At 46.5% G+C, this 14,807-nt stretch overlaps 1 protein-coding gene across 1 annotated transcript in view; it reads left to right on the forward strand.

Annotated features, from left to right (window-relative positions):
* Positions 1–1,770: 1,770 nt before the first annotated feature.
* The window catches only part of COL24A1 (collagen type XXIV alpha 1 chain), a 162,874-nt gene continuing 149,837 nt past the window's right edge, over positions 1,771–14,807 (forward strand). The window contains exon 1 of the mRNA XM_078603483.1: positions 1,771–2,200. Coding sequence (XP_078459609.1) covers positions 2,148–2,200 — 53 coding nt within the window. The 5' untranslated portion in view covers positions 1,771–2,147. The remainder of the gene's footprint in view (positions 2,201–14,807) is intronic.

A 14,807-nucleotide genomic window follows, 5' to 3' on the forward strand; every position in this document is an offset into this window, starting at 1 on the left:
TGCAGGCTCCAGATCTGACCCGTCCCCGCCTTGTAAAACGCAACTTTTTGGGGGGGGGAGGAGGAGGGGGGGGGTGTGGAGAGCCTCTCCTCTCTCTCTCCTTCCTGCCGTGGCAAATGAGCGGCGGGGGCTGCAGTTTTGACAACATTTGTAGTCTCCAGCAGCAGCGTCGCGAGTGTGCGTGAGTCCAGCGAGCAGGGCTGCCGCCTCTCTGTGTGTGTGCTGTGTGTGCTGTGTGTTGTCGGAGGAGGCATATCATCATCTCTGCTGCTGCAGGCTCTGCCGCTTCTGCTGCGCCGATAGCGGGAGTAAGCCGTGCACCCACAACGAACAGCAGTAGCCACAATCATCACCATCATCATCGTCATCCAGTTGTTTCAGTGCGATTTGTCATATATAAGAGGCGTCCCGTCCCTGTGAGTTCCGAGAATACAGTAAACAGGCGTGCCCCACGTCCTATTGAAAAGCCGGCTGCTTGCTTTATGTAATCGCTGCGGGAAGGCTTCTTGACAAGTTGTCTCTCTGGCTCACTGCGGAACGCGCACTTCAGCGTTGACCATCACGAATGAAGGCAGAGGTTGTCACTGATGCGAAGGCGTGCGCGCGTGTTAATTGAGTTGCGTCGAGCAACCGCTTGCTCTGCCCTCTGCCTCGTCTCTGCCACGTGCTCTTAACGTCTCATTGGGTGACAGAGACTGCGAAACTTTGTGAATGGGTGGCTCGCGTGTGCTGGGTTAGAGACAAGCCGGAGTAGTCACTTAAGTTCATGTCAAGTGCCGTATGCGACGGGGGCAGTAGTAGTCGTAGACATTGGCTGTCTGTAGCTTATCAGGTACTGTAGGGCAGTCGTGCATGCTTGGTCTGTGTGTGATCATTTGCCGAGTTCGCACTGCACGTCATTGCATGCTCACAGGCACCGTCGTTGATTATTCATTATGCGTGCGGGATTGTTGAAGCTTTCGTCTGCTGAGTAATAGCCGGGTGTGATTACCAACTCTTGCGTTTGACTATGCGTCCGAGGCTCTTGACCTGTGCTTGCTAAGCCGGTCCTGTGTTCATCAGTGGCTGGCCCTGAGATCATGCTAACCAGGACTCGAGCCCATATGTGCACATGCTTGCAGTCTACGTAGCCCGGGATAGGTGTTTACACTTTCTGCCATTTGTAACTTTTTGTGTACTCGCTGACCTGTTGGGATACGCGCAGCTGCTTAGCATGTGTAGGTGCTAATTCTGTCTAGCTGCTAAGTCAGTCTATGTATTTAAGTGTAAAGTCTGGGTGGACCTGCTAAGTATATCGGTTTAAACGCTAAGCCGATCTCTGTACGGTAGAGGTGCTTTGTCGATTTAAGTCGGTCCGTATCTACCTGCGAAGTAAGCCAATAGATGCTAAATCGGCCTACCTGTAGTTAGTAAGTAACCTGTAGGTGTAGGTGCTAGGCTTCAGGGAGGTGTGGACAGCATCAGTAGTAGCAGCAGCAGCATCTTTGGTTGTCATTCATAGGAGTAGTTTCATAATCACCATCAGTATAGTAATAGCAGCAGCATTATAAGTGTCAACCCGTAGTATCATCATCAGTAGTAGCATCAGCAGCATCTTCAATTGTCATTCACAGTAGTAGTATCATCATCAGCAGTAGTAATAGCAGCAGCATCATCAGTGTCAACCTGCAGTAGCATCATCACCAGCAAGTCACAGCAGCAGCAGCATCTTCAATTGTCATTCACAGTAGTAGTATCATCATCAGCAAGTCACAGCAGCAGCATCTTAAATTGTCATTCACAGTAGTAGTATCATCATCAGCAAGTCGCAGCAGCAACAGCAGCATCTTCAATTGTCATTCACAGTAGTTTCATCATCATCTGCAGCAACAGCAGACCCCCCCCCCCTCCCCACAGCGTGTGGGACCCCTGCAGCCAGGGCAGCAGTCGTGGTCGCGGGGGGCTGCGCGTGGAACGAGGGGGACAGGAGGAGCCTCCACGGGGCACGGGGGGACAAGGACTGTCGCCTCCTCGGCATCGCTGGCCCGGGCTGTTGGGGGCAGCAGCTGCAGGAGGCCGGGCCCCCATGTTCGCGCAGCCCCGTCCGCTCCCGTGAAGCCGTGTTCTCCTGCCGGCCCGCTCTCCGCAACGGGGACAAATGCCTACAGATGTATTTAGGGGCTCAGAGACAAGGCTCAGGCATCGCTTCACTCGCAAGAAAGTGAGTACCGACACATGCCTCCACCCCCCCCCCTTCCATCTCCATCTCCACACCGCCAGCACCCGTGATGTGCCCTAAGGGCTTCTCAACATCGACGCAGACGCGCACGCATCAGCAAGCACTCACCTCCACGTGTTCGCGAGAAATCGGACGTTTCGGTCTTCGCGGCAAAGAGAGAGAGGGAAAGTGTGCAAAGAAGTTGACTGAGTTGGATTTGGAGATTTCGTTTCGCTCTGTGGGCCTGGTAAATGTGGCGCTTTTTTGTTATAGGGTTACAAATGAAATGTTTGTATTTGACTCACGAAACGGGTAATTCACCACTTTGGCACTTGAGTCGAGTGAAAAACAACCCTTCAAAAGTCAAAAAAGTTGTACAGCATATGCATTGAACTCGTTTACATTAAAGGTCAAAATTGTACGTCCATGCAAAACTGCGGATTGAACGTGAGGAACATAGGCGCGGGAGAACAGTACAGTACAATAAATGGAATTTGCTGGGCTTGCCGTCTGCTGCCCAACCTCGTCGTCCGTGGTGAAGTATGGTCAGAAAAACCCCCTTACGACCCACTCGGCACGACGAGGTCCCAATCTAGCAGTGGATCAGAATTAACAGCTGGGCCTGGACATGTACCGCACACATCGCATTGGCTGAAAGAGTGCAAGGCAAGGGGACATGAATTACGCAATCCTGGAGAATGACTGCACTGGGATTTCCTTGCTATGAGTGTGCATTATGAATTGTCAGGTTATTGTTGCCCTTTGTGAATGAATACAAATAGTTTATATGCCTTCAGTGGCAATGTTCATTTTAGCTCAAAGTGGATCACCTGAGTGATGTCACCTAAATTCACCTGCGGGTGAAAACGTATTTGTACTGGCAGTGGTCACTTTGCACTGTGCCTGCTCGTGTGTACATCACACACATGCTTGTTTTTGCAGTAAATCGAGAATTTGTCTCTGAAATCTCCCCACTGAGGCATTTTTTCTCCATTTCTTCATGATGTCCTGCTCGTGATGGCATTTCATGTGGGGTCATGGTGGGCTTCTAAATTATGTAGATGGGGGGGGGGAAACAATGAAAGAAGAAGAGCCTTGTATGCTCGCAGTAATAAAGTGTACACAGCTGTGCACATACTCAATGTTGATGTTTTGGCCACTTACAGTCACGTGAAATCAGTTGAGATCATGCCCAAAGTACTCACTCATGGAATTGTCCAAACATCCCAATGCAGGACTCTCCTGGAAAGGAGTCTTGAGACTCAGTGAGGCTTCCCTGGATATAGAGTCCATTATTGTTATGCTGTTGACATAATGTTGATGAGGTTTTTTTTTTATAATAGTCCTGTACTCTAAATAAATTACAAATGTGTCCTAATTAAACTGATAAATCGAGGGATATGAATACAACTGTTGCCAACAAAGCGTAACAACTAATGCGTTTGAGACTTCTTGGACGACTCTGGTAGGAATCAGCATATTTGTTCCTCAATATGCAGTGCTGTGGTAGCACCTTATAAAAAAACACTACGTTTGTAATAATTTTGGTTTGCCATCACGCTAATTTGCAAATAATGAGATTATCTCACAGAAACATTTCACACGTCTGGATAAAGCAGCGATCAGAGTTTGATTTTTGGCAGGCAAATTATTGCATGAGGGATACACATTTGCGACTAACATTCCATCAGGGCAAACATCTGCCGTCAATACTCATACATGTGGAGCTACATGGAGAAAATGTACCAAGACTACTAGGGGTGTAACAAGACATCATTTCATCGCTTCATATCGATACTTTTACTCACAATCGCACAATAATCCGTGTTTAATACAATAGTCTCACGTGACTCCGTCTCACCAGTAGAGGTCACTGCATGCAGCAACAGTGTTCGACAAGAATCGACCCTTTAATTGAATCGCGAACTCGAATCACGACAGTTTATTAAATTGTGAGGGAGGGGGGGCGAATCGTAACACTCCCTACGACGGCGACACAAATACATATGTGAAAAAAATATATGAACGGCTATCCTCTGTCACTTGTCAAGCAATTTTTAAACAGAGAGCCTGCCTTGTACATGAGGCATGCTTGCCAAATGGGTTTGGCAAAGTGGGTTTTTTATTATTATTCAGAATCAAAATATTTAGAGCCTCACTGAGTCTCATTCTTTTTCAGAAGGGTCCTGCCAATTTTTTTTTCCAGTCGTGGTCGATATTTCCCATGTACTGTATATTCCAATTAAGTAATTTACAGGTAATTTCTCTAATTTGGAAAAGTTGGACTATGATGCCGTGGCACACAATGGCCGACTCTTGTCATTGACATCACAGGATCTTTAACATCCTCTGTGGAGCAGATTGCGCAAATTTTTTTTACGGTGAATACACCCGCAGGTATAACTGGGGCAGCCGTTGGATTCGAACCGTCAACCTATGCACTGCAGGCACTACCAACTGACTCCTGTACTCTGCACTTTTTTTCAGTGCTGAGAAGCCAGGGCCAAAGGAGATGAAAAAAGCACTCACATAGAATGTAGCCACTGACCGGGAATTGAACCGGTTTCCACTGGAAATGTGAGACTGGGCACTACACAGTAGCTGCTGTATGGCTTACATGAGGATATTGGATAAATATTTTCTAATTCATTCACTCATTATCAATCTTAAGCCATACCATATTTTTGGCAGTGTGGCAAAGACTGTAATTCCACACTGATATGCACTAATATTCTCCACTCTCCAAGCCCACTGAACAGGCAAGTGAAACTGCAGATTAATATATTACATTATTCAATTCTCTTCTCGTGTGCCTGCTTTTAAGTCTTTCATGAATCCATAAATTAAAAAAATGTAATAGTCAAACCACTGCTTGGATGAAATTCTCCCAACGTTTTGACATTCGCGGTGGTTGATTGAGCATACATCACCACGCTGTTCAAAATCAGGTTGGTGTAAAGGGGGCCCCAGGGCCTGCTCTGATATAACTCCCCACTGATGCTAGCCATGGTTGGGAATGGAACTCAGGTCATCAGGTTCACAGCCCACAATACGCTAATCGCTGTGCTGTGCCGTTTTGAATTAATAAGCTGCCAAAACAGTACTGAACACAGGCCATTTATGACTGCAGGTGTACTTCATGGACTGTGGTCCAATAAACAAACGCAGTGACTGCATTGTTAAATGGACACATCCTCTCCAAATTATTGCTCACCTGGGTAAAACAAATATCCTTCGGTGTGCACAAAACGTGTTATTATTTCACAAAGTTGTTTTAAAAAGTATTGAGGCATGGTGAGAGCAGTGCTAGTAGTGGTTAGCGCACTGCACAATGAATCAGGTGACCTGAGTTTGGTTCTCATACATGGCTAATGTTACTGGAAACTGATCCTTACAACCCCACCCACTTCAACAACTTGCACTGACCAGCGTGGTGAGGTATGGTAAAATAAGCCCCGTAACAAGTGCGGTGCAAGTCATGCTTAAGCATGTGTAGGGGACTGTACATAGTGTTTTATTAGTATTTCAAGCCATCCGAAGATATTAATTTTGGTACAACACCCACTGCTATCACTGCGGTTTGATTATGCTGTAATAAAAAAATGTTAATCTCACCTGCAAGTCTTGGCAGTATGTGAAGTAGGTATTATTACATCACTTTATTTGGCTACCTACTATAATCACCCAGAAATGTCTGTCCGTCCCGCGCGTGACGTCACTCCACATGAGGCTCACCCCCCCGCGTGACGTCACTCCACATGAGGCCCACCCCCCCCTCATTAATATTCATGAGTGGGTGGAGGAAGGTCGAGCTAAATTAAATTATTTATTACGCAAAGTCGCTTCAAATATGACGTTTCTTTACAGAAAGTGACGGTAAAAAATTAATCTACGCAGCACAGTGCTACATCCGTGCGTGACGTCACTGCAAAAGAGCGCCCCCCCCCTTCATTAATATTCATGCCCGCGTCGAATTGTACACTAACGCACAAGAAGGTCGCGCACGCCACATGCCGCACCCCTCCCCTCATTAATAATCATGAGCGGGTGACGTCACTCCACATGCCGCACCCCTCCCCAATAACCATTAGCGGGTGACGTCACTCCACCTGCCGCACCCCTCCCCAATAACCATTAGCGGGTGACGTCACTCTACCTGCCGCACCCCTCCCCAATAACCATGAGAGGGTGACATCACTCCACATGCTGCACCCCTCTCCAATAACCATTAGCGGGTGACGTCACTCCACATGGGGCAACCCCCCTCATTAATAATCATGTGCTGAACAATTTTTCTGTTGAATATTTCAGATAAACTGCAATATACACCCATCCTTGGGCGGGAAAAAAAGCTAGTTGTACAAGAACAGCTGAGGCATGGCCATCTACAGGTATATAGTAGCACTGTTAGCAGCTGCAAAGTGCTCAGTGTAATCACATCAACACATAGGATAACCACTTATACACCCGTTTTTCCGTTTCAAAAAAGGCATGTCCCATTGTTGAATAGAGGTGTGGTATGTGTCAACTATAATGCAGCTAGTTACTGTTTAACCAATGCACCCCATGTCGTCACTGTGCATGCCTTTGTATTAATTATTAATTCACCCCCCCCCCGCTGCTTTTTAGCCATGGTGCATTCCAAATGCTCTTGCAGACTGAGCCAGTGCTCACTGCTGTTGCCGCAGTGTAATGGTTCACACACTGGACTTGCAATCCGGGAGGACACCGATTTGAATTGAACGCCGGGTGGCACGGTCATGGAAGCAAGGGGCGCGTTTCTTAAATCCCTCGGCCCTCAACCCCCTCCATGAACCAACCCCAACCGCCTCTCTGTCCACCGAGCAGTGTAAATTCGTGCATCACAGCCGTTTGCCAGGTCACGTGTGCTGGGGTGGTCAAGTGTGATTTTACACCGACTTCTAACCGACACGTCGGGTCCTCGTGGAAGATTAGACCAAATACCCTCTGGAGCACCCCTTAGTTGGTGGCTATTCTACCAGCAGTGGCCTGAGCAAGCAATTATTGCAATTGCTGCACCTTTTAACTCGAGCGTCGCACACGCCGTGAGGTTTATATGTTCGCGCATTACCAATCAGTGCATTCGTTTACTCAAGTTCCGCTGGATACCATTACCCGTTCCTTACTTTCGGAAACCGGTAATTGATTCTGAAAACGGTTGCTGGTTTACCGGTTTTGGCTTACCAACCACTTATTTAAAACTAGCTTAAAGCCCAAAGAGGCTAGAAATGTCTATTTTTTAAAAGGTGTTCTGGGTTTAAATTATTTCAGCAATAACTAAACAAAAAATACCCCTCCGCTATTTGGATGGTGACTGCAGAGTTCAGTCTGTTATCTGGTGAGTCACAAGCATGTCCACTAATCCTGTAAAAGTTCACCCCGACCCCACCCCCCTTGCATTTTGATGAATTCTCACGAATTGATGCAGGAATATTTTTAGTTTACGTTTTGGTGCACTGCAGCACATCGAGTTGCCGTTCGGATCACGTGAGCTATTTACAACATTCAAATCATTATATTATTATATTCTTCAACAGACATATTTCTCTCGTGAGCATAAGAAATATGATTTTTAAATGATTAATCGATGTATCATTATGCTTCTAATTCACAACATTTAGTGCATTTCCCTCAGAAATTCATCTTTTTGCTTTCAGCACTCAGAACATGGATGTGGCTGGAATTAAATTTCTCTGGGGTCCAGAACCAGTGACTTGGCACCAGCTACCAAAGGAGGCTTCACTCTGCTGAGAGACCACCAAAGACAGAACCTCAGTGGCCTCTGAGCCGAGCCACAGCTGTGGTTCAGACTTGGCTGTCGATCATTTTCACATTTGGAGCTGTTGCATATGTCTCAATTCCAAAGTCCCTTCATGACCGATGAATCAGAGCATCTCGTAAAATGAACCCATTACTGCCTATAGCATGGGCTAATAGCGACGGCGTTTTGTTCTTGTAGGAAAATGGCTCATAAGTTTTGTTCCAAAAAAAGGGGGAGGAAATGTAAGAGAAAACTATTTTTTTCATATAAATTAATAACTCTTTTGCAGCTCTGCAGACTGAACTCCCGCGCTCCTGAACATAAGCACAGACATTACGTAATCTTCCAGCAATGCTCCTAAATTACCCAGCAGCCAGCATATATGATTTTGCTGTCAGACTGCATATAACATGACACGTTGCCATGCACCAAGAATAAAACATTAAAATCATGACCATTATGGACACAATACATCCACACGTGCAATGCATATTACAGTCTGTATAGGATGAACTGTGAACGAGCTACACATTCAGTACAGTATTTGTATAATTCACTGTGTGTACAACTGTTCACTCTTCATTTGAATTCATATTCCATTTTCATTTCTGTACTTACATGTTAGTAAGACGAATTATCCATGGCCATGACAGCCGGTATCAATCTATACAGTCATAGTGTCATACACAAAGATACAAAGATACAAAGATCCCCCCGTATAGCCTTAGCAGGCTATTGGGGCAAGTGTTAGTAGTGAACAGCTATCAAGGCCAGCACAGCATACAAGGGGGTAGGTGGCAAGCACCACGCCCAGCCACCTTTGTTTTCCCAGTGGCAATGTTTACACATCCCGCCAGGTACTTGTTTAAGGCTGAGTCAACATAGGGGAGGCCCAGGACTGGTTCAGATATTCGTCAATGGAGTTGGCCGTGAGTGGGAATCGAACTCGGATCACTGGGTTTATAGCGCAGCGTGCTAACCACGACACTACCGCTCCCCACTGTCATACACACAAACACATTTTATATGGCCCACTCATGAGTGGATTGGGCCAAACATTCCAATGCAGTACTCACCTGAAAATGAGAATTGAGACTCAGTGAGGGATATGACCAAACCGCCATAAATGTGCCCAATCTCATGAGATCTCAGAAGCCAACAGTCATGAATGGAATTCGGGAAACATTAAATACAGCACCTTCCTAAATACACCGTTTTTGAGTCTAACTGTGGCTTTACCGGGTAAATTATTGCTATTGCTGTTGCTATATAATTGGCATTAGGCTATTGCACACACACTTTTTCACAGTGATTTACACATCTATGCGAATGAGTATTTACTTTGGTTTTAAACACTGTGCAGCCGAATTCCATGCGTGACATGCTGTCTGTTAAGCTAACATTTCAGATTACACCTTGAGCACGTATGTATAGAAACATACGTGTATATGTATGGACAGCAGCTATTTCTGGATGCTACATTAAGCTGGTTATATACAGTGGTTACTTAACAGCATCAAGTGGGGTTAGCACCCATTTTGCGTCTATTTTAATTTGTAATGTTAGATTTTATTTTTATTACTAAACACTATTTACTTATACATCAGCCACCGATTGTAAATTGTATTATATTTATAGAAGTCGTAAATATAATCAAATTTGTCCCCAAGTTCAAATGAGCGTTGGTTGGTGCTCATCTCTATGAGTGGTGTTAATGCAGTGGTGGAAATTCCAAGTTCCTATGGTGGGGAACATTCATACTGGGACAAGCACTGTTGACTTTGCCCCGACAATTATGCTCCCCTTGCAATGTTCATTCGATTGACCTTTCAGAGAGGAAGAGTTGCGTTGACCCTGGCCAGGATTTGAACTTAACACTTCGTAATTCGGAGCTCGGCTGTTGTACAAAAAGGGCAACAGGACGATTGTGAGGAGGCACACACTTGGTCTGCAGGGTTAGTGGCACGTGGTGAGCGTTATGGCTGATGAGAGCACTGGTTACCAGGGTGACAAGCAGAGGTCGCAAACGGGTACCCGATACCCGTACCCTACCCGATACCCGGCTACCCGTACCCGGCCAGGTACGGGTACGGGTACCCGTTTGCGACCCTGGTGCGGCCTGGTACGGGTAGGCCGTGAGTCACTGGTGAGTAACCGTTTGTCACTCATTTCTGGTAGAGTACGGGTAGGGAACTTGGTACCCGTACCCGGCCGGGTATGGGTACAGGTACCCATTTGCGACCCTGGTGCGGCCGGGTACGGCTACGGGTAAGGAATTAAAACCCGTTTGCGACCTCTGCTTGGTCTGCAGGGTCAGTGGCACGTGGTGAGCGTTATGGCTGATGAGAGCGCTGGTTACCAGGGTACCAAGTGCAGGGTTACCCACAATGAGGGGCCACCTGGAAGCGTGCCCTCTAACTGTGAACTAGCGCTCGGATGACTTGTCGATGAAGTCAATTAATTAACTATCAATCGACTACTTTTGTTGGTGATCAATTACTTAGGCCTCCTTAAAAATGGTCGTCGCAACTACAGCCTGCCTGATGAAGGCAAGCCACGGCCTGCGTGACGTGGCTGATTATGCCGTGCCCATCACGAAGGTGACACTTTTTTTCGTCTTCCAGTTTCATTTTTTTTTCCGACGAGTTTGGTGATGTCGATTCGTCAAATAAGGTCAGGATGTTTTTTATCTCTTTCTCTCCAGCTAGTTTCGCATTATCCAATGAGTCGAGTAAGTCAAACTGATAATCGGTCGCGTAATCGATCACTTAAACAATTGGATAGGCCAGATCTAGTTTGACACTGAGCACATTAGGGGTCCGAAGGCTGCTGTTGAAAGGCATTCGCTGGGGTTTCTCGGTAGGGAGGGAGCACAGCTAATCTGGCTACACGCGCATCCCACCTACGGCTGTGTGTGCTTTTGCGAGACGCAAGTGGGTTTTTTTTTATCCTCGTGTTTGCGTGTTCGTGATTTGCTGCTTCCTGTATACAGTTGTTCTGCAAGCGAGGACACATTCTAATACTTGGTGTTGCTCGGATCGGCTTGGCTCAGTATTGGCGGTATAACATATTCGAACAAAGAGACACTTGTGGCATGAACTGTCATTTCGGCAGACAATAACCCGCTTTTTGAATTCGTCAAACTTGTGGGTTTTAAAATACTGTAGACTCTTTTTTATACAATACTGTGTATACACTTTTGTAAAATTATTGTGGGTGGATTATTTAAAAACTCACATCCGCTGTCCTCAGTGATGTATAAATTGCTTTTGTTATTTACTTTAAACTTGTGCCACACATGTCTAGCACATTTAACTCTTTGGCTTTTGGACACTAATTTCCAACCAACATTTGCAATTTGCCCTGACATTCTAAAGCGTGGCTTGACATGTTAGAGAGTGCCGTGGTGGTGAGATGTTAACTACCTCACCTAGTATACCGGAGTTCGTATGTTCGATCTCGACCCTGACACCAGTTTTGTGTTTGGAGTTTGCAAGTTCTCCCCGTGGTCGTGTGGATTTTTCTTTGGGGCCTCCGGTTTTTTCCTCCACATTTAGAATCAACATGCATTTAGACTATTTGGCTGTTATAAATTTCCACGTGATAAGCCACTTCGTTGAGCTATTGTTTGTGGCCAGACCTCTTCTGAAAAATAACTATACAGTTCGGTGGGCCTTACCTGGTAAAATACAAATAAATTAGTTTAGTTTTAGTATACAGTACTGTGCACGGTATTTGGAAATATTTAGCATTGCGTTGGAATACATTTACATTAGCTGATTTATTTTGTCCATAACATTCTCACTAATGCAAACCCAGCCACTGTCAACAATACTGTACCAAGTTCCTATGTGCCGTGGACCCTCGGGGAGAATGTTTAGCTATTCGCCTTGTCTAATCACTCGCTGAAAGAAGGAACGAAGAATCCGTGACATTCTTTTCTAAGCGTGGGACATTGTGTGGTGTCCTGTCAATATCAACGACCACGGGGGTGACATACATAGTCTCTGTCTCCCCAAATTTGATCTCACCTGTTGAAGTTTGCTTTAACACTGGCCCATTTAGAATTGCACTCTCAAGGCACGGTAGTGAAATGAAGGCACGGTGTGCATACTGCGGTACGAGTCGGTACACTGAAAACACACGCAGAATAAAAAACGATGGTGTAAATTTCGTAAACCCCGATTTAAAGCTTTCGTGACTGCAGGGATTAATCTTCTTGGTTCTTTCAGTAAAGTCACGTAGAATGGCATAATATGACTTTAAACCCCCCGCAAAACCCCCTACGCATTTCACAAACAGTACTAATCGCATATCTGAATTTCCCATAACTATGCTAAATTCCTATTGATATGCAAATTATTTTGTCAAGGCGCTCTTCCCCCCTCCATCCCAGCTTACATAGACGCTCCAAGCCTGGGGTGTGTCATTCAGACTCTGTCTTCTCGACAGACCTGTTCTCCACCTGAGGACGGCTGCTTGCGTTGTGGCTGAAACGTCGTGAAAATTATTTTATTATGTTTTATCTTTCTTAAACCCCCCCCCCCGCACCTGTATCCAGCCAGTATAATGTGTACACCACAGATGGTTATGACTCGACAAGTCATGTGTGATGGGGTAAAGTGTGGATAACTCCTATATCTTCCAAGACATATGGCCAACAGGGAAACGTCGTGACATGGTGCTGGATTATCAGAAGAGACAAGTGGGATAACACTGAAGTTATTGACTGAATCGTTTCTTTCTCAATCCAATTTCAGCTCCACATATGAACCCACACACCTACGATTCTTCCATGTATTTGTGATTGCGTGACTGTCAGAGAGTGTGCTGGGTCGTATTGACAGCAAGTACACAACAGCACTACAAACCTGCCAACCTGTGACTGCTGGGCTGTATCTGGACAACTTGTAGGATAACTCAGCCGAAAATTAGTATATGCTATGATGTGTCAACATTAGCACTGGGGAGGCAAAGGAGGCCAGGTTGTTGATGTTGTTGGCCACAGTACACTGCCCATGTGCCATTCCAACGTTAAGAGGTGCTCACGAACAGCAATCACTTGCCCTGATACAATATTTCCCAAGAGACCAGTTTCTCCTTTGTTAAGTATACGAGTATGTAAGCTTATGAATGTGCACAAATAAACGGTGTAACGTTTAAGCACAGTGGACGTCCCGTTTTAACGACAACACCCTGGTTATTGTGGGTAAAGCTTTATTACCAGTGTACTTTTAGCATGTTTTTATTTATTAGGAAACACGTCGACGTTTCTACTTACCTTCGGGCCATACGTGAACTTTACGCGGAGGGAAAAAATGAGAAATAAAGATAACGTAAAGTTATGCAGTGCTGGCTTTTTGATTGAAATATTAAAAATGTTCCCGAGGGTTTTCATTTGCATTTGCCAGTGGTTTGGCATTCATTTGCAGTCGCCCATGCTGTCTCATTGCAAGACAGATGTTCTCCGCTTTGCCAATACAAATTGTGGTTTCAGATTTAATAAAGGGTGATGCCGTATCATTTGAGCACTATTTATTTACACCGTCCGAGCATGCGCTAGAAATTAATCTGAGCATATAGTCCGTAATTACTCATCGCAGAATTTACACGTCTGACCTCCGTCCCAGGATACCTACGAGAGCCTGTGTTTCTGTGGAACTGAGCGATCGTGAAACTGCGTAGGGATATGTTGAGGTCGTCTGCCAAAATAAGACACGTGTGCGCGCATGTATTTCATTCATTATTTCAACAAATATTTTGTTGGGGCGAAACGCGACATTAATTGCAGCTTGACCCATATACAATCCAGTCTGTGAAGCTCCGGGCCGTGCGGGCGTTCACACTCCCCAGCGGTGCCAAGCGACCTTGGGCAGCGTGAAGTCGAGCGGGGGACAGAGGGGGGGGGGCGTTGTTGATGCTCTTAAACAGTTGTCTTCAAAGCCGTGCATGTCAGATGCTCACCACCAGGCGAGTAAGGTAGAAGCGAAGCTTTTTCAAACATTGCGTTGTGGGGTAGGAGAGAGGGTTGGAGCGGGGTGGGGGGGGGGTCCTGGGCAAGGGGAGTTTGGAGCGAGGATGTATAGCGCTGGGGGAAATGGGAGAGAGAACTGGGAGGCTGGTGAGCTTAGCCTAAACCGTCCCACATGTGCAGGCTGCCTCAACAGATGCCTGGGTATTTTCTGTCCTGGGGGCCCACTGGGTGCAGAAATTGCTCTCAGGCTTCAAGACCATTGCTGCTGCCACAGCCTGATGCTGTCTGCCGTCCCTCTGACACCTCCTACCTCCCATCCCTCTCCTCCCACTCACCCAATCATCCATCAACTCGATCCTCCACCCACCAACACCCCAACCCACCCATTCACTCATCCACCCACAAACCCAATCCTCCACCCACCAACACGCCAGCCCACCCATCCACTCATCCACCCACCAACCCAATCCTCCACCCACCCACCAACACAACCCAACCCACCCATCCACTCATCCACCCACCAACCCAATCCTCCACCCACCAACACAACCCAACCCACCCATCCACTCATCCACCCACCAACCCAATCCTCCACCCACCAACACGCCAACCCACCCATCCACTCATCCACCCACCAACCCAATCCTCCACCCACCAACACAACCCACCCATCCACTCATCCACCCCCCACCCATTAGCTCCGTATCTCATCTCCCACACCCCATTCCCTTTCCTGAATCCTGCGTTGTGTACGTGCACGCGTGCACTCAGGCACCTAGGGTGTATGTTTTCGAGTGCGTGTACATGCGAGCACACTGGCATGCGGCATGCGGATCAGCCACTTTTTATTGTTC

This window comes from Lampetra planeri, chromosome 20 (genome assembly GCF_965212315.1).
Source record: "Lampetra planeri chromosome 20, kcLamPlan1.2.h2, whole genome shotgun sequence".
Taxonomy (NCBI): domain Eukaryota; kingdom Metazoa; phylum Chordata; class Hyperoartia; order Petromyzontiformes; family Petromyzontidae; genus Lampetra; species Lampetra planeri.